The 27,498-nt window shown below is 42.3% G+C and overlaps 1 protein-coding gene across 4 annotated transcripts in view; it reads right to left on the bottom strand.

The window, feature by feature from the left end:
- UNC5D (unc-5 netrin receptor D) overlaps positions 1 to 27,498 on the bottom strand; it is a 1,559,947-nt gene that overhangs the window by 46,659 nt on the left and 1,485,790 nt on the right. For all 4 annotated transcript variants that reach the window (XM_069617969.1, XM_069617971.1, XM_069617972.1 and 1 more), the window contains one exon: positions 22,214 to 22,392. In XM_069617969.1, coding sequence (XP_069474070.1) covers positions 22,214 to 22,392 — 179 coding nt within the window. The remainder of the gene's footprint in view (positions 1 to 22,213; positions 22,393 to 27,498) is intronic.

Genomic DNA, 27,498 nt, shown 5'->3' with positions numbered 1-27,498 from the left:
ATCCAAATGCAAAGGTGACAAGCTGCCCAGCCCCTCTTATCAAGGACTGCACTGACAGTATCCTACTACTCTTGACCACCATCATAAATACTTTTTTTCCTCACTGTTTTATTCTCTGTTTTCTCCTCCTCTCCCTTCTCCCATCTTCCTCACTCTTCCCTTCTCCCATACTTTTTTCTATGCACTTACTCTATCAGAATTTTTCCTGGACCTGGTACGATAGCACACATGTTTGTCTCCTCTCCCACTCCCTTTACTTGCCCCCCCCTCCATCACTATCTGAAATGTCATCAGGCCTCCTTTCCCCCCCCCCCGTCCCGCACCTCTTGTTAATCTCTGGCTCTACCAGAAATGTAGTACGGTAGTCACCTGTCTGTTTCCCATTTTCTTCCTATTTGTGTTTTAGCTCTTGCACTATCTGAAATGTCATCAGGTCAAGTACAATAGTTAATTTCTCATTCTTGTTTTTCATGGCCTGCAAGAATGTCCTTGTATTTTCCCTTGTTCCCTCCCTTGCTGTGAAGTGCTTTGAAAAACATAGTGCTATAAAAATAAACTATCATATCATATCATCAACTCCTGCACTGTCCCAGCCCCATTCAAAGAATAACATGCCTCCCCCTTTTGAAAAAAACCTCTCTAAGCCTACTGTCCCTACCAAATACTGCCACCCCACCATCGCAGAACCATTCCTGCAAACAATTCTAGGCAGAGCAACATCCCTTCAGATCCAATCTTACCTCGAGCAGCATCACATTCTCAGCTCCCATCAATCTGGTTTCTGTCTCCACCATGGCATGGAATCTGACCTACTTGATATTACAAACCAGATACATGACCCTGTGACTCTCACAGAGTCGCTCCCTCCTTCTTTTGTACCTCTCAGCTGCTTTCAACCAGGTTGACCACAACACACTCTGCCATCACCTCAGCACAGTCGCTAGTTGTCCCCCCACGCCACCCAATGGGTCGTCTCCTTTCTAGCAAACAGCTCTTCTCAGGTCTGCATCAGCATCTCTGCTTCCCCCCAACTCCCGTCTCCTGCTGTATCCCTCAAGGATTGTGCTCCCCTACCTTTACAACATTTACACCAATCCCCTCTTTGACCACCTTGTCTCCATGGGTCTCTCCTACACTTATTACGCCAATGACACCCAGATCCTTATACCCCTCTCTGGTACCTATATAGAAGATACAACCAATCTCAATTCCATTCCAGGTTTGGATGGCACCACGCTGTCTATGCTTGAATGATGATAAAATGGAAATCATGATCACCAGCAGTCACATCACCCTCTTCAAACTCAACCAAGCCTATCCCTCATTCCTGATTGATGGGAACAATACCCCTGTATCCCCAATTATCAAAAAACCTTGGTTTTTACCATGCTGCTACCCTCAGCATGAACCGACATGTAAATACCAATGCCATAGCCTCTTCTGCTGCCCACACAACAAAACTCTTGAAAGCCTGCATGCTCTTCCTCCTTCTGACAACTGCCTTGCTATTGCACAAGCCATCATCGGCCCAAGACTGGATTATTGCAATGTTCTTCTCACCGGCACCACTGAACGTAACCTGAACAAGTTATCCAGAACAATGCCTTCAGGCTTGGCTTGCCCTCACCCTCTCAAAATACTATCACATCACTGCCCACAGGAAAAACATCCACCCCCATTTGATGCCATATTAAATTCAAGACCCTGGCCATCACCCATCAATGCCTCTCCAAAACTGCACTTTCCTACCTCTCACAAAGACTGGCCCTGAATAAACATGTCAGACCCACACACTCCTGCAACAGTCACAAGCTGTTTGTTCCCAGATTCAAAAGAGCAAGAGCTGGTGGATTACGCTTTCCTGACACTGCCCCCTGCTCTGGAACTCCCTACCACTTTCCCTCAGAACAGAAACTTCTTACAAATCCTCCAGGAACAACTTATGATGCAGATTTTCAACTGATGATTACTCCACCTGCCATGACAATTTGCAGACTCCGTAATCCTGCCACAATGTGCCCTGCCATTGCAACTTGACATTTGATTTCTACTTGCTGCCCTTGTATTTATCAACTGAACCTCAGGTAACTAGTAACTAGTGCCCAGGTAAGTATTCAGCCTTTTGAGTGGGCAGCAAGCATGTCTAGTTGCTGATGGCTTGCTGAAGCGGCAGCTGGTTAGTCCTGTGAAATTCATTTGGCTGGTGAAGCTGGACTAGGTGACATGGTTTCGCTTAAGGCAAGATGGTGGCTTGTAAAGAGATATTTTTGTAAAGTGATGGGCAAAGAGACGTAGGGGTAGAGCTAAAGGCTTACAGGAGCCAAAGGTGGAATGTTCTCAGTGTGAGGGGCATCACTGGATGTTTAAGGGGGCCATGCTCATAATGGGCAATCGGACCATTCAATGGTTTATGGAACGAACCCTGATATTCAAACAGTGACTATCAGGACATGTAGACTATAACTTCTCTGGTAGGACTTTTCTTGTCTTGATTCTGCTTAAACACGTTTTGGCGTGCTTGTGTCTTTGGCACTTCTACAACTGTGTAAGAAGTTGTTTGCATGTATTTGTTTACAACAAATATTTACAGAACTGGCAATGCCTAATTCAGCATGTGATATGCAGGAATCACGTGTCAAGTCCTAAAAATTTAAGTGGGGGGACTTGTGAACAAACTGAATGGGATGTGACATTGCCAGAAATAAGCACATCAAGGTGAAATATGCACATTTCATGAAATTGGCTTTGCATAACCACCCAAATTGCACAGGACGAATGGCATTTGCCTGTCATAAAATCAACACACACACAAAACGGAGAGGATATTTACTCCTGATAGTGTTTTTGAAAACGTTTAAAGGTGTGCATGTTTCAAACTCCAAGAACCAATACAAATGTTTTCCCTGGATCTTGCAGTACCAACATGAGTCATTTCACCTTTAGTTGTATGTTATTTTTCATCAGGTTCTATAGTGCAGTGGTGAAGTGTCTGGCCGGCAAACCTGACGACTTTAATTCATAATTCAAAGAGGACATTTAATGTTTCTCATTTTAGCTGTGGGGGAATTGAGTCCACCCTCTGAAAAAAGTGGGTGGACTACGTTTCCCGACGTGTACCCTCGACTTGAGTCCTGGCAGGAATACCTCCAAGTGTGCGATATGCATTAACAATAACGTGTTTATTGTTTCATCCTTTGGTCTGAACCTATTTAGAAATAGGTGACTTCTTTTCATTTGAAAATCGTAGTTGAGAAGGAAGACAGACATGGACACAGCATAATTCTCAATGAACTCTCAGTAGTACGATAGCGTAGGTTTCGAATTAGAACACACTTCAGTTGTGGTGGGTGCTGATAGTAGGCACCAATGTGGTGTGTGTATCTACTTTGGGATACTGGTAGCCTGAATCCAACAAAACTAAACCACCATTTAGCAACAAAATATGTGTCCCTTATTAGCAAGAGAAGATATTTCTTTGCTTACAAGTTACACTTATTGGCCGGCTGAAAAAGATTGTGAAAATTCCCCCCTCATCCACAGTCAATGCTCTGAAAACTTCATATGACGTTGCCTATGACCTCGACAAAAGTTCGAAACTCTTCACAGAGGCTGGGAATGTGGTTCTTTCAGAAGCCATGATAAAGTGTAGGAGTCTGAGGGATGACACAGTAGTAGTGACACTAAAGATTATACCATTGTAAGACTCAACTATCAGCTGTTGTATGCCTGAAATGTAAACAAACATCAGTGCACAGTTAATTGCAAAACTGAAAAGTGGTGTGTTTCCATTAGACTTCGATGAGGAAACAGGCATAGCAGAAGAAGATGATTCATGTTCCTATCCCAGATATCATGGTGCACCAAAATACTAAACAATTCAGGGCTTTGTACGCCAATGACGACTTTAACAAGTCCACCAGAACTACAGGACATTTTAAATAATGTTCATACATGGGCCAGAGTGGCAAATTAAGACATACATGTGAGGCAGAACGCATGTCCTGGTCTGCCCCATGTTCCTACTGACCCAAATTGAAGGAGGGGCACAGATGGAGATACTGGCTGCACTTGTATGCTAACTGCACTTCCCCCTTCCCCTGCCCCCGGCACTTCTCCCCGTCCCTCTCCACTGCACTTGCGTGATCCGTCTGAGACAAGACCTAGTAAGATCATTCATTTGTCCTTTGTTGTTTCCCCCTCCTTGTCTTCTTGTGCCTAGAAACACTTGTGTACAGGCGTGTTATAAATGCCACATCATATCATATCATAAGATCTCCATCATGCACACCTCTGCCGTCTCATGTGAGCAGTTCATTTTCCGCCTGCATGAGATTTTTATTAAACGGTAAAACCCATGGATTCCGATGGAATCTGCTTCAGTTTTGGACCTGGTTAAATCCACGCAGATTCCAGAGGAATCCATTAGTGCATGTTGCCTTCAAAGCATATTTGCAAGAGGGTATTTATATTTTCAAAAGACAAGAGTGGAAAATGGAAGAGTACAAATGACTTTACCATGTTCTTACTCTTTGCTTGTTAGTGTGACCTCAAATACCTTTAAATTAGCATGCACAGGATGCCAGGTGCTAACATTGGTGTTCTCCTGCATTTAACTGCTGCCTCTTGTAAAATGAGGCTCTGTGTAGACATATTCACGGATGCCACTCCAATGTGTGCAGCTAGACTTAAAAGCTAAACTGTTGGCATGTGCTCCATATATCACGCATAAAGATTACATAGTATGCTGTGAAGCACTAGATGCTAGTAACATGGAACTACAAGGTGTGCTAAAATCTACTGTACAAATTGGTAGCATCCATTTTAGAATGTTCCAGCCAATAAGGAACAAGGATTTCGGAGAAATTCTGGGCACTTGTAGTTGCTCAGAAATTCTCAGTCCATCATAGCTGAGCCAAGCTGGAGGCCCTGGTTGATTGTAGTGGTAGCCTGTACCTCTCTGTCCTGCGTTTCCCTCAATTCCCACCCACTCCCTCTTATGTCCCTAACTTCCACTCCCTCAATGGTATGCCCATACACCAGCCCTTTCTTTGTCCGTGGGTCTGCCCCACTGCCACATTAATTTCTGGACTTCCCTTATCAACTAAATTCATTGTTGACAGATGGCTTCATGTCTGACTCTCACTCTGGATCACTTTTCTGCCTGTAGGCTTCTTTTTGTTACCGATCTTTCAGGTAGCTGAGTCTTCTAGCCATCACGTTGGCATTCTAACGTCCACCTGCCTCTTCCGACATGTTGCCCGTCAGCTGTCTGTGATGTTGCTACTTTCTACTTCTTGGCCACGAACGCATACATCTCCCCCACTGGTGATACAAATAATTATCAACAGGGGGGGGTCAGAATTCCCAGTCAATAGGTCACCCACATCTCTCCTTAAAGGTGCTTCGTTTCTTCAGGACATTTTGGGCTTTCCAGGCACCTCCTTTCTCAACAATTGTTTTCCCCCGGGTCCTAAGCCAAAATGAATGCAATCAAAACACAACCTGTTATTCTGTGTGCAGAGATGGGGGCAGAATATGAAAGTTTTCTCTTTTACAAAGAAGTGAGATGTCTATCCAGGGAAAGAGTGCTGATGTATAAATGTGAACTGGGAAATACAGAATGGCAATTCTTTCTTGAAATGGAGACCAGCAAAACAAACCAACTGTGCGATCCCAGCTGGCTTGTGATCATGGCATAGCTTTTAGATATTTTTAAAAACTGAATTCCCTCAATAAGCCTTTCAAGGAACAGATGGCAATTGTTTTAAAATGAATACAAGCGTGTTTCCCCTCAAGAGGCAGCTGGACTCATTTAAACTGGTGTCACAGTTCAATTCCATTGCTAACAGAAATAATTGATGAAACACAATATAACCGGGTAAATGTCTTGGCGCAAATCAAAGGCAACTAAACTTTATTGAGGACGAGCTTTGATAAATACTTCCTTGTGGAAAATGCTGTTCTGCATGATTGAGTGATGCAACCTTTTCTGGCAGAGGAACTAGTAATCTCCCAGTTGACACTCAAGAGGACTGATTGGGCTTCAATCTAGCAAAACACTACAATCAAAATATGGGAGCATTCATTGGGGGACGATTGGTTGAAAGTGAGCCCAGGCTAGCCAGCATTGTCAAGGTCTGTTTTCCAATCAGTTTGACACATGTGGACTTTCTCTTTGAATGTGACAAATAGGGCCAGATTCATGGAATATTTGCCCAGTTCAATGTGAATTTGCACTGCTGAAATGTGACTTTGCACTACAGACGCAAACTCTGATTCAGTGTGTTTTTCCGGTGCAATGTTTGGCAAAGTAATTTTGAACTACAAGATTGACTATGCGCTGACTTTACGCAGACTTTGCACTGCAGAAATACACTTTTCACCATTCCATGAATCAGGGTTTGTGTTGACAATGCAAAGTCACTTTTCAGCTGTGCAAATTCACTTTGAACCAGGCAAATATTCCATGAATCGGGGACACAGTATTTTCACCACTGACAACACTGAAGACAAAACATTGCACAAGACGGGAAGTAAATGACAACCTCAGAGTTGCAGTCTCAAAAAACCACAACACTGATTGACTCTAATCAGATGCAGTTGCACCACCCACAATGTGAGCGCAGTATCGTCTGAGGAAGGTATTCTAACAGGGCATCAGAACCCTGGCAGTGAGTAATGGCCACATGCCACTGGGACAGTAGCAGTGCTGATAACCTTAGGTTTGTAGCTAAGATGTGGCACAATATAGCACATAGTAGCACATTTTATTTTTTTATAACACAGGCAATTGTTGCATTGTTGCTTTTCTTAGCTTTTTGCAGGCAGAATTAACCTAAAATTATGAGCATACAACACATTTGACATTTTGAGTGGCTAGCAACAGTATCATAATAATATATTTAGATACATACTTCATAATCATCAAACTTCACTGGTCTCCTTCTCACCCTGACCCTACTCCTCTGGCCACTATCACACACTTCTGAGCTACCTTCCTCAGACCCATTCTCAAACACCAACAATTCTCCTGATTCCCTAGACTCTCTTTTAGAAACACTGACATGTTCTTCGATGCCTGGGTCACTGCTGCTGGTACCTGAATCCCCACTTTCCACACACCTTCCTTTATACCCCTCATCACCACCATTTACGGACATGCCATTTCTCTCGGAGACTGAAACTACTTGCCACTGACTTGAACTCGGTTGGCTACCATTCAAATTAATTATTTCCACCCGATCCATGCTCCATATTTTTCCATCACTTGTCACTGCATGTCTCTCGCTCATTGTCACCACATATATCATATCATTGAATTGGGAGCACCCCTTCGGGAAACCAAAGGGTTTCTTTATTCTTACCACATCACACACCTTCACTGGACTCTCACTGAGTCCTTCTCCAGTAACTCTCTTCTCTCCATTTCTCAACAACCAATGTGGGTACACTCTGGACTGATTTCCCTTCCTCTCATTTTCTCCAAGGGTGAAACCCATGTCACAACTTGAGGTGTATCTCTGAATGCTTTCATCATATCCTGATCACATTCCTTCCACTCTATACTATTAGCATGAGCCAGTTAGTTTGACTCTTTAATTATACTATTTACACATGCAACTAGAGCATTCGTTTTGGGATTGTATAATCCTATCTAGTGATTTTCATTTCTATGGACCCCCAGGTACTTCCACATTTCACGCAGACAAGTTGAGCACCATTATTCTGATCTGATGATATTCGGATAATGTTCTCTTCAAAATAACTTTTCCAGATTATCAATCACACACCTCATAGTGATATTGTCTACAAATTCCATCTCAAGGCATAATCCACCACAACAATGGCAAATCTACTCTCTTTACCCAATAAACACCTGCTCCCATGAAATCTATTGTCCTTTTTTCCCCATGCCTGATCCGGAATGTCCACATTGCCCATCTCCATGGTCTGTGTCTTCAGTCACTTATCGCTCATGCTACATGGAATACACAACCCTACCTCTTCATCCATCATCACATCCATACCAGGCCAGCCAAAATTTGACTCTCAACTTGGATTTAGCAAAACTCTTTCCCAAATGCCCACAGATGCCCAAAACAGGAAGTGGCATCAAATGTCATTGTTCCTAAGTACACTAAAAAAAATATGGTTATGATTTCACTAATGTGATCTACATTTCATACAAGAATGGATCACCATATCTATCATTAATATCTGTGTGTACAGATCCACATTGTGAAATTACTGTGAATCCAAGCAGACTTCCAAGACCAAATGATATGTTGTTGTATAGCACTTACACTTAAGATCTTTTCTATAGAACAAATATGCATACAATATCACCCAACCTGTGTTGGTACACATTTATCGACCTAAGAAGGATACAAGGCTTTTTGAAAAGAAAAAAAAAAGTGCAAACATTTTTTTTCACATTTTTCAAATTTGTTTTACAAATCGGCCCAGACGTGGCCAGAAACCAGCCCCATTCCTTAGAGACGTTTTCGGCCACGGGCCGAAAGGCCTAGGGAAAATCCGACCCTGACCATTGCTGTTTTTTTTAAAGCTTTGCCCCCAACATCCCCATTCCAGCTTCAATTGGTTCCATTATTAACTTAGGTCACGTTGTCAGACCCAATGATTCTCTGTCTTCAAAAGTCCTTTCAAAATTAGAAGGAACTGATTGACTATATCCACAAAGAAATACAAGTCATGAATGAATACCTCCTATGATTTAAACTAATGGTGAACTACATATACATTTTTCCTGTATGTTCTCCATTTGACAAAATGATTGTGTCTCACAAAGTTTTACGTTTGTAAATATTTAGGAACTTACATCATCATTTATGAAGTGCCTTTGAATATTTGATGATCAATGCACATGTTAATTAGACTTCCACTAGCTGTTTGTTGGTAACAGCATCCACTCTGTTTCTTGACTTTCTAGTATTTATTTCTTTTTTTAAAAACTTTGTTCACTGGGTCTTTCTCTTCTTTTCATTGCCTCTTGCCATTTCTTTCTTCCTTTGTTATCCTTCCTATTTTCTATATGAAAGGAAGCTTTAAATGCATTAAACATCTCGCTTTTTTATAACCACAATAACATTTCTTGCTATTCCATACATAGCGTATCAGAGTATTTCTATGACACAGTGTTGGTTTAAATGTTTGGAAACTCAAATGTCCAAATATTTTGGCACATCATGGTCAAATTAATGACCAATTAAGTATCAGTATTGGTGGCAGGGCTCCTTGTGTTTTTTCTTAGTCTACGTTGCACTACCTGCCACCAAACTCTAAGAGCACCCGACCTTATATTTGCAACATATACCTTAGCTTGAATATGTTTACTATTGTATGCAATTGTGCTCCACAAGGAACCAGCACATCAATTCTACCCAACCATATCCTCTTGGCCTTATATCACTGCTATTTAGAATGTGTTTCTTTCCTGCCCAAATCTCCCTATACCGATCTTCTGGTAAGACAGTATATGGAGACCCTGAATCCAGTGGGACGTATTCCACATCCTTTTCACCTGCAACTTCACCAGCAATATGTACCTCCTTTTTCATCCACTCTACTTCCCCCTCCCCCACATATTGTATGCTCTTTGCATTCTCACTCATCCTGTTGGTTTTTTTCCACATGCTCCACACTTTACTCTCAGAGCAGGACATTCTTTAGGGTTCATATCATATTTTTCAAAACCATATCTGGCGAAATGGCCTTTGTGCAGCTCTTGTGATGAAGTTTGTCTGCCACTAGCTGCTTCCCCCAACCTGTTGTTTTTCTTAATTACACATACCCTCACCTCTTCCCCCTGTGAGTCTCTATCACTCTCTACCTCCTTTACAATCTGCATACAGTCCTTGGCCACCTGTGTATTGACTTCATTCAAACACATACTCGTTAGTTCCATTCCCTTCGCGATTGACAAGGCTTCCAGCAAGGGCAGGTTTTTAGCTTGCCATAAGCGATGGTTAATTTGTTACGTTCAAGGTGTGCATTATCAATTGATCATGGATATATTCATCGGTTCATAGTGATAATACCGAATAAAAAAATCTCGAAAACAAAAATCTCGAAAACAAAAGGCCGAAAAAAAAATCAAATTTTTTTTTCAATGCGTTTTTTTTCAAAATGGGGGGGTTCCCCCACCAACCCCCCTTTTTTCATTTTTTTTTCATTTTACCCCTTTTTTTTACTTACCTGACCCCAAAAACATATATAAATAAATAAATAAAAAATTCGAAATTTTTTTTTTCGAGATTTTTGTTTCGTGCTTTTTGTCATTCGAGATTTTGTTTTCGAGATTTTGACTGACCACCATATTCATCCTCCCTCCCCGTGAACTTGCACAATGCTAATGACTCTCTTAAGTTGGAAATTAATGCCTTCACAGATTGCCCCTCATTTTGCTTCCTTGAGATAAATGTAATCTCTCCTAAACACTATTTATCTGTTTTCCAACCTGTGCTTGCATTTTTTGATTGGTTTTCCATACAACCCGCAACCCTCACTCTTTCCATCTTCCCCTAATTCACCAGCCCCTATCATCGCAGGTAGCTTTTTTATATCCTAATTTCCTCCGCCCCCAACAGCAAATCAAAGTTGGAAACTTCAGTTCATCAGAAAATCTCTCTCCACCTGATGCAAAAAAGTAAAACTTGAATACATATTTCCAGTCTTCCCACTGAATAGGAAGCTCTCTGGACTCGCCAAAAATATCTGTGGTGGGTCCACATTCTGCAATCTTCACCCAATGCAGCTGATTAGTTTTTCATTTATTGAAAGGGTTCTATGTGATTACAATGAATCAAAAAATTGTGAATTAAATAATAATACAACAAATCCATTTTCTTTAAATTGGAGGGGCAGCCCCCAACCCCCTGTTTCCCCATGCTTCAATCCCCACCCCACACTCCCCTCACACCTTTTAACTCCTTACCTCCATCCCCCATATATTTAATGTATGTTTTCGTAAATAGTTTTTTTTTTTTATAATCACTTGATAACATTGAAACATATTGCAGTGCCCACTTCTTTCCAGGTAAGTTCCCGTATGGACATTGGACGTTGACTAGCTTGTGCAGGAGGGATCCCAGCCAGCCCATAGGACTGGGGTTTTCTCTAACAGCACTTTAGGATGGAATAGCGGCACCCGTGAGATGGAAGGAGATGCAGATTCGTACTGAAGCATCAAATCAATAATGACAACTCAATGGTTTGGTGAAGAGAGTCCGTTTAATGACAAGTACAAAAAACGGAGAGTTATGAATATCAGCAGTGGCACGATCTTCCTTCTCGCTTCAACTTTAATGACCTTCACAAAAATTACATCCTTTATACTAAAAACTCATCATCGCTGACGTGAAATACTAAAACCTGTGTATGCAATTCTATTGGTATAGGAAGGTAACTTTACTATATGTACTATATCTGTATACTGTAACGGGGAGAGGAGATTGGATAACTAGCTTCATGTGGGGCATCCAAGCCCCTCCTTCAGAATGACCACTGTAGATGTCACAAAAAGTATGACGTCTCATTAGTTCTATGGACTATAGGATCCTAGATTACTTGGTGCATTGTGATTGGGTTGATACCATGTCACCTTGTACTTTTCATCTTTGCCTAGCAGCATGCAGAATGGTCGGCCAGGTGCAGGGTGCCTGTCAGTTCCTCTAGCCTCCCACCAACCAGTACCACCATCCTTCACTGACCCACTGGCCATGTGTCAATTAGTTTCTAATTTGTAGGCCTCGATGCTGCCTCTCTGTCTGGGAGAACTCAGATATCTGTGCATGGCTCAAGGCTGTGCGGAGGTGTGAAGGTCCCAACTATTCTTGCTTGGCAGGTCACCTGTTTTAGGCCCTATGAAATTGTCTCCGTCTCCATGTAATTTGTGGATTTGATTTTTTGCTTTCTGTTCACCAAATGCCTTCTGCTGCTTATCTCGACTCCTTTGAACAGGATATTCCGCGCTTGATGTCATAAATTGTATTAGCCTGTGTCAGCTTAAGATGTCCTTGGTTTCTTTGCACGGGCCTCATGCCTCTGAGTTTCGCTTCTGTCCATAGCTTTTGATTCCTGTGTTTTGAGGGCCTTCACTCCTGGGGCCTCTGGTAACTTGCAGTTGGTTCTGCCCTTTTGCAAAGTGGACATGTATGTTATATAAAGTGCTCCTTTGGAGGAAGATATGTATATGTGGCGCTTGCCGCAACTCATTTTCTACTAAGCACAGCAAGCCGCACAATTTCCTCATCTTTCTTGTATTTCCAAGCATATGTACATGTGTAAACTGGTCGCATATCTTCATCGCTCTTATGGCATAAGCTTCTTATACTTGACATCTTCCTTTTACGTTAACTCAGGATGTCGCTTATCCATGGTGTTTCGTCTCTTTTGTTATTCACAGGTCATCATTTTCTTTATCTGTGATTGAGTCCGAGTTCTTGTGACATCACCATTCATCTTCTTTTAGGACTTTCTTGGCCTCTTCAGGGACTGTACTCAGACCATCTTCATTCCGTTTTATTTGTTAATATGGTTTCCTCAATGGGTACTTTACTGTCCATGTTTTCTTTGATGGTGGTACTTTAATGTGTGCTGTCGGTCTGATCGGTGCCGGGCAGAGCCCCACTGCGGCTCTCTGCTGGTTTATTTGCCCATCGTACGTCACGTATCTCGGCGTGAACATTTCTGGCACTTTAATATGGGTGCTTTGAGTGTGGGTCGTGCTTGGGACCTCCCCTACAAGCTCACTGCCACAAAGTCTGGTAATACAGGTTTATTATTAAAAGGACATTGAGTACAATGCCAAAACCAAGTAGCGGCCCCCAACCGTCAATTCTGGTATGCGTGATGACATCCCCAGAATTCTGTAACAGAATGTCATTGCACACACCACGATAACAAATGGAAATACAACATTACATTGTATTTCTTGTATGCACTGCACCCCACAGAGAGGATGCAGTGTATTATTCTTCATGTAGCATACTGCCCCACATCTGTGAACGACATGCAACACTCTGCATGACATCACACTTACTAAACTTTGCATGCACTTCACAGAAATCACACAGCACACCGACCCATAATCAAGCTCAGCACACTACGTTTCCAGGTTACATGACAGCTGGCTAGAAGGTGCATGGCAAGCACAGTTTCACACTCACTATCTGACACAAATAAACATACAATTACCCAAGGTATGCATTTTTGCCATCTTCAGTTTTCAGTGTATAATGTGAAACACATAGCACTGCATCAATGTGCATTGTGCCTGTAGAGATATTAGTTATATTGAACAAGAGCTTTGCCATTTTTCAGTAAGCCTCAGCCAAAGGGGCAGAGCTGCAAGATGAATGTTTAAATATAGGTGTGATTGGTCTAACAGTATAGGTTCTGCCATTATAGTGTATTAGGCCATAATTGTTAGTTAGGAACATGTGACTTAATGTCGTCATTTCCTGCAAACAGACTGAGTTGGGGGGGGAGTATGAATGAGAGAGTTTCCAGCTTATTATTACAAGCAAAGTGTTTCCCAAGGGATGAATGCTCAGTCCGCTGCCTCATCAGATTGGGAGAGAATACTTAATGTTTGTGAAGGCCACAGTCAGGGATCTCAGGCAACCACAGTGTGAAATGGGCTAAATAATATGGAGAAATTAGCAGAAATGTTGGTCCAGGAGCGGTTTTCAGGAGTGGACCTGTCATGCTTTTTCTAGAAGGCCATTGATTGCAGTCAGGTTACTAGAAGATGGTGTACCAGGATTGTCAACATGTATTGAAATAGGGAGCTTCATAGTGAGCAGGTACAGAAAGTGGGAATGGGAAATGAATAGAGGGGGTGTGTGCCATGTTGGTTTATTGCTCATTGGTTCAACTCATTGGGGCGTTACAGCCCCAGTTTTCTCAGGTGGCAGGGTTCAATAAGAAAAAAAGCACGTTATTGAACTGCCCCTGTTATGAGATTGGTCCATGTTTGCTGACCAAGGCGGGTGAGATCACATTGGGTAGTGTGATGAATCTAACAATATCATCACTAGTTCTCTGGAGAGAACATTCCTTTGCATGGCCAGGTAAAGGCAGAAGTTACCTAACACTGACCCTGGCAAGAGAATACTAAATATAAACAACCCTTCAGATGTAACTCCTAATAACACCAATGATTTCTGCCACACTCCTGTGTGGCTTATTGTAATGTGCATAATGAATTCCCTGACTTTTCTAGCCAACAATATTTTGCATCTCTGCCCCCTTTTCTAGTATTGAGACAAGGAACAGGGATGGAGTAGTGAGGATGACCCAACACGGCAAACAAACGCTGTGTTCTAGTCAATGGAAACTAATAAGTAAGATCAGGACATTCAAAATGCACACAACTGAGCAACCGGCAGGAGAGAGACGGAGCCTACCACTGTATCCGACTTGTTCTGATGCTGTTTGGGACACAGGACGAGAGCAGAGTGAGGAGCGCAGATCAGAGGCTGACAGATATGGCGCACAGAGAAGACAAGCCGGAAGAAGTTTGCTGTGTCCCTGTCACAGGCAGCTGGAGCTGCCAGACATAGAGTGCAGCCACATGGGAACACAGTGGTTCACAGAAGGCATTGCCAGTCAGAGGGCGATAATCAGAGAAGATGGAGAAGTGTGATGAACGCTGAAAACACAAAGAAACGCTGATAAGCCCAGGGAGAGCAGATGGGTTATCGGGGTGCTTAAGGGCGAATACTGCATACCGCACCCAACACGAGAGGGACCAAACAGAGAAGGCAATATAGTTAACACAGAGATGAACATTGTGAAAGGCCAAAGAGAAGACAGTATAATTGATACAGACCACACATTGCAAAACACCTTGGTGAAGGAAATAGAATTGAGACAAACACTGCAAAAAATCTAAGAGAGGGCAATATAATTGATGCAGACCCAAACCTTGTGAAACACGTAAGTGAAAGCAATAGAATTGAAACAAACATTGGGAAAAGCCTAAGCGAAGGCAATATAATTGACACGGATAGGAAAATTGCAAAAAGACTAAGTTAAGTCAATAGAATTCAGATGAACATTGGGAAAAGTCTAAGTGAAAGCCAAAGAGTTAATACAGAACCAAACCTTATTGAAAAACTGAGTAAAGACAATACAATTGATACAAAGCCTTTGAAGAAAGAGTCAGTGAACCAATACTGGATAAGTGTTGTCTCTTGGATACAAAAGTGAGTGAAAGGAAAGCGACAAAGCCCTGACAGGATACTACACCAGGCAAACAGTGAGTCTGGGACTCACACCCAAATGCGACAGTTGTGACACCCTGGCAGGAGAGTGAACCAGTGTTGAAAGTAGAAGTGATAAGAGAAGTAAAAGAAGAAACGAGCAGAGACAAATGTGGTTAAGAACCCCCACCATGATAGTGTGGAACAGTAATCAGTGATTAAAGGGACGATTCATACCCCTTTATAAGCAGAAGCTGCAGTACTCTGGCAGGAGAGTATACCAGGGAGAGGAGAAGGACTAAGAAAGCTCATGGATCAAAACCCCTCTGTGAAAGTAAGAAACCATAGCAGTTGATACTGAAAGAGAAGATCCATAACCCTTAAAGTAATAAAGGAAACAAGAGATATAATCAAAACAGTGAAGCCCAGGCAAGAGTGCAAACCAGTGGTAAGAAAATAATTGAAGAAACCTGAAGTTGTGCAATAGTGACAAAAAGGAAGCCGTACCCCTTTAATGAGGAACACGATCAAGAAAGAGAGAGACAATAAACATTTAAAAAAAACTGTGACATTGAAATGGAACAGAGGGAGAAGAATGAAGTCCCTGTTTTGTCTGAGTGACATGATGACCATTGGATCAGAGAAGACTGAAGGGATGCAAGGGTGGAATCGTCCCCCCCTGCCCGTTTTAAATTGTGAGATAGAAAAGTGTTTAAAAAGGAGTATTCAGGGAGAGAGTCATCTAATTGGGAAAAATTGGAACATTATTGACTTTTCCCAGACGTGCAGGACAGATTGTGAGAAACCAGAAGAAACATAGGGGAAGGGGAACCGCTCTAACCTCGTGGAACATCATTCCTTTTCTTTTCTGCACCTTAAAAATGTATGTTTAGAACTTCAGGAATAAGCTATCAGTTTATAGCTCAGAGAAATCCACATTTCACCATGCAATTAGTTTAGCATCTAAGGGACGGATTAGGGTTTTTGGCACAGGATGCAGGACACTTTATTTGTTGAACATCCTGACACAGACGTTCATTAGTTTAGTTTTGTCATAGACATTCGGACAGTTGTGATTTCCCCAGCTCTTTTTATTATTTTGCCAATACAACTACTATTTCAAAAACCCGAAACCTGATACTGTGGCTGAGACTAACTCTTGGTCTCTTGCAGTGGGTGGTGTTCTGTTTTGTGATGAAAAGGCAAATGCTAATTGTTTTTTTTTTTTTAACAATGTATAGAGTTGTTTAGAGGGCTGTTGACGTCCAGTTATTGATAATGTTAGGATATTTTTGTTACTTTTTTTTTGCATAGTCTAATTGTTTTGTTTCAGGCTATAACATATCCAGGCCGTTGGTGCATGTTGAAGTTGTCTATATTTATCTCATGTTCCCAGCTGTGGTGTATCAATACATTTTGTGTGTTTTTCCTGCAAGTGCTGCACTACTTTTTTGAGTTCTGTGGATTGCTTTTTCCACTTTGTGGACCTGTACTGGGAGCACCCCTAGCTCAACATCTCTTTTTCTCGAGAATCAACCACCCCACTTGAAAGGGCCAGTCTGCAAAATGTCAAAGTGACATTTGCTGATGCTTTGAATATGCCCCATCTCTTATGAGATCTCGACTATGTGTGGGTATTCCCCAAAAACGCAGACACCAGGGGAATTTTCATGAACAACACTACAAGTACAGTGTCACGTGGAACAACTACTTAAAGAGTTATTTCTTTTACTAAACAGAGCTTCAGACAGAGGTAGAAATTTCAGGACAGAGGGTTCTGCAAAAATAACATATTTTATTCTTATACAAACATTGTAGTTTAAAATACACAAATAGAAATATAGGAAAATAGAAAAATACCAACAATCAAAAAAGGGGGCCCATCTATTATGAGAACATAAATAAACCACTGAACATTTTTCCTGTTGATCTTCAGCGTGCCGTTGTTTGGATGGGGGGCACAGATGAAGTGATTGTACTGGTCCCTTGAAGTACATCCCCAGCAAAACAACTCTATCATGCTACATGTTGCACTCCGCAGGCACCATTCAACTGGAGACGTATTTGAGCACTGGATGTGACAGAGCGGCTCAGCAAAATAATATTTTTTTTTCGGGATTCTCAGCATAAAAAGTTTGAAGACCACTGTTCTAGGATTTTTCTTACATAAATAAGGCTTCATATCTATTCGTTTTCTAGGATCTTTGTGCTGGTAATAAAAGATTTTATTTCTTCAAGAACATGGATGGGACGAGAGTTGGGAGGAACTCCACTTTTTAGCCTGTGGATTCATTTTCACCTCCATAACTGATTGTCTGAAAATTCATCTGTGCCCTACAATCAGCAAGTCATAATGTTACAGCCAGTCAAATTTGGAGAAATGTTATGTGCACTGTGATTTCACACAAACAATGTTATTTGGTCAATGAACGTGGTTCAAATATTGCAGCCACTCTGCTTCAGGAGAAAGCAGGACCTTCCCGCCATCTGCTCCCTTGCCTCCATCACAGACAGGCTACAGAACAGAAGCATGCAGACTTCTTTGAGTTCCATGTCAATGGCTGGAGCAAGATCCACAGGAATCTCACAGTATACACACGAGAGTTCAATGTTCCACCCACCATACAGATTTACATCTCCTTTCCAGTGTTTGCGATCTATTGAATGCCAGAAATATCTGGTGTTTATTGTTTTACCTCAATTTATCACCCTTTTTAGAAAACTGAGCATGTCTCAGCCGATCGGTATCATGGGACTCTTGGTCTTAGAATGCTGAACATGAGCCAGCCAATCAGTATCATGGGATTCCTGGTCTCAGAATGCTGAGCATGACCCAGCCAATCAGTATCATGGGACTCTTGGTCTTAGAATGCTGAGCATGACCCAGCCAATCAATATCATGTGATTCTTGGTCTTAGAATGCTGAGCATGACCCAGCCGATCAGTATCATGGGATTCTTGGTCTTAGAATGCCGAGCATGACCCAGCCGATCAGTATCATGGGAATTCTTGGTCTTAGAATGCCGAGCATGACTCAGCCGATCAGTATCGTGAGACTTTTAGTCTTAGAATGCTGTGCATCACCCAGCCGATCAGTATCATGTGATTCTTGGTCTTAGAATTATGTGCATGAGCCAGCTGATCAGTATCATGGGACTCTTGGTCTTAGAATGCTGAGCAAGACCTAGCTGATCAGTATCATGGGACTTTTGATCTTAGAATGCATAGCATGACCCAGACATCCAGTATCATGGGACTCTCAGTCTTAGAATGCTGAGCATGACACAGCTGATCAGTATCATGGTATTCTGGCAACCAATCTCTTTTGGTATGCCCAGAATTATGCTCCCACTATGTTTGAGCCTTCCCCCCATTCTCGGGGAATGCCAAGCACTGATCAGCATTACTTGCTCAGCTCAGAGACTCCTCCCCCTCACTCACATCTGGTCCATGTTACCTAGCCCTCACGTGCGGGGCATGCAGTCACTCACAAGAGGTGTTTGTTCAATGTCCCTGCCTCTGCTGCTGCATGCCTGTTAGGTAAGAATTGATGTAGTCACACTCTGTGAGACTAAACAACACTTATCATATTGGTATTAGTTAACCCGCCTTTTGGTATAGGTCCGTACTACACAAATTGGTAGTGTGACTGAGCAGCCAGGTAACACTTACACTCATGGTCTCTGTTATTAATAGTTATTTATTTAATTAGTATGAATTTTTACATAAGCATTCTTTAAAAAGGCAATTTGTGTAACAATAAATATACTTTAAAAGTACTTTTCAAAATCAAAACAAGTTAGTGGATAATCTTTGGATGTGCTTCTTACACAGTTCATACACCCTGAGTTGACTTCAATGACAAGGACAGTAATGGCATTTATATATGACACTAGTTATACTTTCCAGACACTGAGGTTGCAGAAAGGAAAGGTTAGGGAAGAAAAACAGTTAGACAGTTTCTCAGGATATGTGAGGACAACTAAATCTTCAATTGAAATCTAGATCAGCCTTTTCCAGCAGTGACAGTCTACAACATGCTACCACCTATAAGGGACAAACAGTATCACAGTCAATGGACCAGAAGAGTCTGCAGGGAGTCAGAATAACATAAGTCAATTGGAGCAAAGTTTATGGATCTGAGGCACTGCTTAAATCAAAGTCTTGCACAAAGTTTATGAGTTTGAAGAAAAATGACGTGTAGGGTCGAAGCTGTTAATCCTGTGAAAAGAGAGTTGGAATCAACTGTAAAAGCTAAGATAATGCAATACCCAACTGAGAAGAGCATGGCCAAAAGACAATGACGTAAGTACCCCAAGCCTAAACAGTACCTCTGGTTTGAAGAAGAGTGGTCCAGCTGGATTTTGTCTTGCTTCAACGATGCAGACACATGTTCCTGAGCCTCAGTCGTGGGGACAAGAGGGAAGACATTTGGAGGGTTTCTGTGGCGGTAATTGGGAGGTCGTCAGCAGCTATCGCTATTTTTGGTTCAGCGACACTTTGCGGTTTCAGCGCATAGCAAACAACACCATCGCGGATCTCAGATACCAGTTGGGCTTCCTTCACTCCTTGGGTCCTGCAATCTGGTGAGTGGACTCGGGATCTGGTTGTCCTACTTCTGGAGCGTCCTTAGGAGAATCCTGGAGCTTCTAGCCAGATTTGTTACCATTTCAGATGTTTCACTAGACTACGGATACTCGACCCCTGACATTGCGCTTCCAAAACAACAGAGCGGCACAGCAAGTCGAGGGTGATGGTCCAGTGGTGTTCGTCTCAGAGTTAGTTGGCCCCACTAGCTCAAGGGGAGAAGTCCTTCCACCCGGACCTTCTCTGTCAAGGTGAAAAAGGAGTTCAGCACAGCAGCAGGGCTTCACCAGGCAATTCAAAGGTCCAGGAGGATGCAGCAAGCTTTGTTCACGGTTTCTTCATTGGGTGTTTCTCCCAGTGGTCTACTCTGCCTGTAGTCCCAAAACCTTCAACTTTTAAGCAGATTTCTTCCATTCATCCACAGCCTAGGCTGTTAATCACACAGCAGGGTGGCTGTCCACAAAGGACAGCCAGCCAATCAGAACTATTTGTATTCAAGCATTCCTAGAGACAAAGTAGAGGGACGTTTTGGGACCCTCCCTCACCTCCTGTCCTTCCAGACACACTGGAGCCAGAGGCAGGCTTCATGGCTGAAGCCCACCAAAATCTATGTAAACAAAGGGCTCAAATCTGTCTCAACGCACAGAGTAAAACCCAAGAAAGACCTCAGAAACAGAAAATGGCGAAAAAAGAAGACCAGGGTCATTTTGACAAAATGATCACCCATGGGTGCTGTACTACAGCTGAGGGTTCAGCCTGTGGTGGAAAAGCACAATAGTAGGAAAAGGTTAACTACTGCCACCAGCCATTTAAAGTATTGAGGATAACATAAAAAAATGGTACATGAGAATGTAGGATAAGGGGCTACGATTTAACCCCCCAGCACACCACAGAAGATGTTGTGTGCTGGAGCTACAATAAGTAAAGTCAATTTCACTTTATTATTCTTGGTAGCAGTAGTTCACACAAGAAAAATTATTTAAACCTTATGAGAAACCTACTGGATTTCTCTGGGACACTGCACTGAAGGTGCTGTGTGTCACCATACAAAAAGCAGATGCCTATGTAGTTTGTCAGACTTCAAAAACTGAGAAAACACAACAATCCAAGTCAGGTAAAACACATGAGAGAGTGAAGAAAAGGTTTCACTCAGTCCAGGGTTAAAATTAAAAAGTCCTAATTTCAGCAACAGAGCTGAGGGTCTGTAAGGTTGAAGGGTATTTGCACAGAAATGTGAATTCTCCCTAAGAATTCCCCTCCAACAACCTCTGCACTGTGATGCCATTTAGTCGTGGTTTCACAAATGTACCCTCTGCTTTCCTGTCCCACTCTGGTTTCTGGGAGGGGCAGGGAAAAAGGAAGCACAGGCCCGAGCAGGCAACAATATCAGCTATTTCATTCTCTGAGCCCTTCCTCATGACACTCGCTTTACACATGACCATTAAGTCAGGCTTACAGGCACCTAATGAGCCACATTGCCCTTGCTTTAATAAGCCATTTCATGGAGACAATCATACCCACAGTCTCATCCCCTTTCCAATGTAATGCAGAAAAGAATTCAAAATTAGCCTTAACAAATGTATCACAGTGGCATGAAGGCATGAACCACTACCATACATTATTGATGCCCACTACCAATGTGATGGTGGAAAAGGTAAAACAATAAAACATATTGGAAAAAAAAGTATTCCAATTTACCAGAAATACCACCTCTGCCAGTGGTAAACTCTGACTTGGGCAAATTTCCAGAAATACCACTGGTAGAGATGGTCATTTCTCCTGCAACATCCATTTCCGAACTACTGTCCAACTTTCAAGGAACCCCTTTGTCCTTACCCCTAGACTTTTTTTTTCCGGTTCAGTTGAGTTACCCATTTCAAATAATTATAACTCGGGAACAGAAGCTACTGACTTCGAAAGGCCTGTCCTGAGCATCACTAAATCCACCTCACTCTTGTCCTATATGGTACCCCAGTATTAACTTACCCTGTGCATTCAGGCCACTGCAACCGCAAAGGCATTGGAGAGTGTTATTGAAACCTGCAATATGTGTGCACCACGAATGTGCAGTCCCAGCATTCCTCAAGGACGACGAGGCAGGCATCTCTACCCAGGTGGATCAGTTTACAGTGTAGCAATATTTCTAGGCGGTTATTTTAAAAATAAAAAAAAAGCCTTTTCGGTCGCAGAAAGATACAGCAAGCTCTGTAGGCCCTGAATTATTAAAGTATGCAGGTAGGAGGATTAATTACAATTACATTTGAAATAATAGGATAGTTATGAGAAAGCTGACACTGCTTTGTAGTCTAAGCTCCAGGGGATGTTTCCTTTTCTTAAAGAAATGCCAGTAAATCATTCTGCATTGCTTGTTCCCAGAGACAGGTCGGTGCACTGTGTACCTGTGGATGCTGAGCTTCTGGGCTAAGAGCTGCCAGTCTTTGCCTTTGGAGTTGGGTGTGTCAAATGTTGCACATATCCTCTGTCGGATGGAGTATGGGATCTTGAAGGCTTTGGGGCCAGTCTGTGCAGGGAAAGAGCCGTCCTCGTGTGCAAAGAAAGCGGTCGTCTCACGTTCATTCTGCAGAGGGAAAAACAAAGCACAGGCTAGAGAGACCGCTGGAGAAACGCAGACACGCACAAGCAATTACCCTTCCTGACCAAACGCACGTATGATTGACCTTAAAGGAACCTTCATTCGGGGTTTCTTTGGGTACCTAGTGCCAGCAGGTGCCTTTCAGCAAGCAACCCAACCAGTGCTTGCTTGGACGCCAAACCCCCCCCCCCCAAGACCCCCACCTCGTTCCCAGATACATTTCATTTCAAACAAACGGTGGCAAGGGACCCTTCGTTACATTACATTACATTACAGTATTTATATTGCACACTGTGGACTGTCAGGCATAAAGCAGACACATTCCTTCAATTCATTTAAATAAAATCTAAACTTGAGAAGTAACTTTTAAATATTGCAACGCTCCACACATCATCCCAATAAAGCTACTAATGATACCGTAAGCCTTTGGTGTTTCTTTAAAACAAAACACATAATAACACGCTTCTACTACTTAAAAAAAAAGGCAAAATAGAGCTAACAAATGGTACAAGCGAAGCACTCTGAGTGCTGTGTGCTGGCATGATGTAGGACTTACACATGAGTTGTTTGAAGAGTTACAGTTTCTATTTAACCTGGAGGTGTTCTATAGTTGCAACAAAAAAAAAAACTGCCTCCTAAGCAGCTTATTTTTTGCCCAGGTATAAGTAACAATTTTAAATCACCTTCATATTAAAATCATTTAGATAAACATAGGGTATCATTGGTGATATATGTAGCCGTACTAGAATGACAAACACGTGACAACCTCATATTTACTTAGTGTACAGACAGTTGTTTGTTGTTGTTGATTTTTTTTTCCACCTACAGCTAGCTAGCACCGCCTCGATGTGTCAAAACAACAAGAAATATATACATGTTTTCAGCATGGGGTTTTGGCTGACTGTAAACCGTGCTGAAGGGCACCCACCCACCCCTCAGGATATTCATCAGATCTCTCTTTAGCAATACTCTTTTGCAGTACAAATTGTTACATGTATTAAAAGTGTGCTTCTGCCACCAGGATAGTAACGCTCAGATGTATGTGGTTTTGAGTACAGGGTGCATGTCTTAAATGCAGTCCCTGCGCTGCAGACTTGGCTGACACTGCAGCTGTCAAGAGGGACCCTAGAACCCGCACTCTGCCACAGGGGAGCAGACGCTACAGATCAGGGTACTGATCCAGCACGGCAAGGGTGCATACTATGCTACTGGCATGGAGTTTAGGGTAGAGGGGCATGGTTGACTAGTCACCCTTTTCGAGACAGCATTACACACATTATTTTATTAATTAATAACAATCAAAAAAGTCAGGGTTTTTACGCCCTTGACATATGGTATTTACTCTGAAAAATATACCCAAAATGTTCGTGAAACTACCAGATAGAAAACATCAGATAAAAAAGGCAGTTAGTACAGCAAACATACATTGAATGTATGCATAGACAGAAACATTAGGGCCCGAGTCATTGCATTTTTTGCACAGAGCAAAGTGACTTTTCACAGGTGCAAAGCGACTTTGAACTCCCAACAAAAACATTGATTCATGGAACAGTGCAGAGTGTCTTTTTGCGATGCAAAGTCACCTTGCACTGCAACAATACACATTGCACTGCTCCATGTATCAGGGTGGAGAAGTGCAAAGTGTATTTTTGTAGTGCAAAGTGACTTTGCGCAGCAAAAAGACAATTTGCACTGTTCCATGAATCAGCGAGTTTTTTGGCAGCACAAAGTCACTTTGCACGGTGCAAATAATTCCATGAATCGGGCCCTTAGGAAGTGCGTGTCAGGCTCATCAGCAACAAATGAAAGCATAGCAGGTCGCGCAGGTCAGCCAAGCAGCCCGTGACCTGATCCCACTCCCTCCAGGATTATTTGCAACCTGTGAAGTTCTACAACTCTTCCCGTCTCTACGTTGTTTTCTTTTTCTTTGCCAGTTCTGCTCTAGTGTTCAGTCTTATTTACCAGGTCCAATTTTGAATGTTCTTCAATGTAATGAGAAATGAAGTTCCTAATATTAGTGATTCCGGAGAGTTTAACACCGAGAGGCAGTCTTTCTGGCCTCCAAACTCCGCACCTGCTTCAGTCAATAATGTGTCCGCGAGCTGTCGGTCAAAATCAAACTATAGACTGGGTTTGCAGAGCTCTAGAGATACCTCCTTCCAGCAGCCTTCATCCCTTTCAGAGATGTAGTAAATTGCCCATTTAAGTAGCTTCCATGCTAAGCTCATCCAGTCTGTCAATGAACCAATAGCGCTGTCCCGGTAGGGAGGCTGTCAGACTGCCGGCCGCAGCTCCGGATGGAAGCATTTGCTGAGCACTGATATCCAAGAAACACTTTCAACTGTGTTCTTGTTTCTTGCCAGTGGATTTCCCTCTCTTTGAAACATTCTAGCTCTTTAGAAAAGAAAACAAAAATGATTCGAATCTCTCATAGCTTTGAATATCCTCTGGTAGATCTTTAGGACAGCAATGTGTTGTGTGAAGAAGCTTCGTTTTGAGCAGTGGAGGTTCAGGGGGCACCACGAACATGGAACGTGGAAGTCTATTTTGTGAACAAAACAAGAGGGAGGTGTGGGCGGGCACCGCTAAGTTAGTCCATTTACTGTGGAAATTTACAAAATTGCTTGTAGAGTTGATGGCAAATAAAGCCACACTTACCGCTGGGACCTTTGGCAAAATGAAGTGTTTACGCCTATTGAAGACTTGCTAACACCTTTGTTTTTGCGTTATCTTGCTCTACATCTCCCACCATACTGTAAAATGATATGATATGATTGGTTATTTATAACACACTTAATACCCAGAGGTTTTCTAAGCACGGAGCCGAGGATCAAACCTGTGTTGCTCTGTGTCTTTTGCTTTCCAGACAAGCACGTTGCCCATGAGCTCTCCTCCCGAGACCTAATGGCTATAGTGTAAAGTGTGTCTTACTCAAAGTGGTTTTCTGTATGATAAGTTAGTCTGCTCAGTTCTGTCAGGAACTACGTGCAGTTCCAGTTGGGACTATTGATTATTTTTCAAGTAAGGAGTCAAAATAGCAGGTTTGAGCAAGTGGAACGGTTGCGGGAGAGCAAACGTATTTGAAGGCACCTTCCATGGGAAATATTTTGAGAGATAATGCTTTGGAGTGTCTGGAAGTTGGTTGGGATAACAATCATTCCAGTCATATGACAGGGTACATACAGGGTGTACAGTGTTCAGATTGATGCCACCACCGCCATAGAAAGGAAGGTGAGTTTTGCTGTGACTCTAGTATGCTGGGACATGTTGCGGGCTTATCAGAGAAGAACGGATTGGAACACTAACCTGTATCAATGTATCTTCCAATCTACATTATAGAACTGTTGGTACTTTCCATTGCGTACATTTGCGTATTGTTTATGGCCTAGAGATGTAGCGATATATACTGGGGCCAAGTAGAAATCCATTAATGGGTGGATGGACCGGATCGACCCAGAACACAATGTGGAAGGTTGTTTTTTTAAGTGCAAATATTGTAGGGACAGGTTAGCGGATTGTCGTTTGCTTTTGTTTATAATAAAGATGGGCTCTCCCCTTGGCCTTTATTGAACCGCGCCATTGAAACATCATGACATGTCGCTCTGCCTCTAACATCTGAAATACAATAGCTATAGCATTTGTGTTGTTATTCCAGAATGCATGAATTTAGGATTATTTCATGCCCACCAAATGTCATTAAATAAGTCCATTTAATAATAGGAAATATTGTGACATACCTTATCAGGAGTCCTATGAACACAAAGGTCTTAAATATGGTCCAAAATCATGTGGGAGGATAAATTGTTTAATTTTGGAGTCTTGAGAGTCAGCTCATTTGGGCATTATTGCCTATGCGCTTCTGGATAGACAAGCTGCTGTCGATAGTGTAGCTTGAGGAGTTTGCTGAATCCAAGAGTTGATGATCAAATCCTTCTGGGTGCATTTCATTGACCAATTGTTGGATGAGTTGATTAATGGAGGACGTATGAAGATGAATGTGTTCCTGATGAGGCTATGTTTGGAGTAGGCATTAAAAATTCAGGACTGCATGATATCTAGGTAATCACAGAGATGACTGATGTCCTGCAGGCCTTTTGTTCTCATGTACAACATATGTACCGTCCACATATTGGTGGATGGCTACATTGGGATCTTTGAGGAGTGTGCCCAGAGGCTCCATCTAAAGTTGAAACATGATAGGTGAGAGATTGGAGCATTGAGGAACTCCAAAGGAGACTATGAATCAGAATGCAACATGTTCATCTGGATGGCCTGGTGTCTGCCCAAGAGGTAGGGGGAAAACCAATATAGGGCAGTGCCAGAGAACTCCATCATGTGAGTGAGGAGTTAGAGGAGTATGCATTATGAAATTCAGCCAAGAAGTCAAGGAGGACGACAAGCCAGTAGTCACCCTTACCCTTGATTTGTAGTGCAGTATCCCCCACCTGGATGGTGGCTGTCTCAATGCTGTACTTGAGTGCAGACCCCAACTCACAGTCATTCTGGAGGTGTAGTTGTTTGATTCCGGGGCAATAGTTGTGTAGCAACACATTTTTCCCCAAATTTTGGCGATAAACGGGAAATGGATATTTGATTTTGAAGCTAATAATGAGTGCGGCAAAGGTTCTGGGGTAAACGCTGGAGAGATATGGTGAAGAAATAATGATCAACATCCTTAGCACATATTTACCATATTTAGATTTTCAGAAATGGTTTTGATCCTGCAGGAACGAAGGCAACATTTTGCAACAAACGCATGTTACCCAACCCCTTTAGATGAACGACGGCCACTCTTGCCAAATGGAGTAAGCTGACCACTTATATTGGGACTGGAACTCAAATGGTGTGGAAAAGAAAAGTTGAACTTCAATTAGCGTGTGAAAGTCAAAATCATTTTATCTACCTAGGCCTATAAAGGCAACCGGATCGGCTGAGCAATTTCTTAACTAAAGTCCATTTCATTATTACAACATAAATCTTTTACCTCTGATGGATCAGTTTGCAGACAACCTAATTCCAAGCTTGGCTACCTTCCCAATGAGTCCTGCAATCATAGCATGGCCCCTACATGTCATCTCCAGAATTAAAGAA

This window comes from Ambystoma mexicanum, chromosome 10 (genome assembly GCF_040938575.1).
Source record: "Ambystoma mexicanum isolate Mex_15411 chromosome 10, UKY_AmexF1_1, whole genome shotgun sequence".
NCBI lineage: Eukaryota > Metazoa > Chordata > Amphibia > Caudata > Ambystomatidae > Ambystoma > Ambystoma mexicanum.
This window is presented reverse-complemented; position numbering and strand designations above follow the sequence as displayed.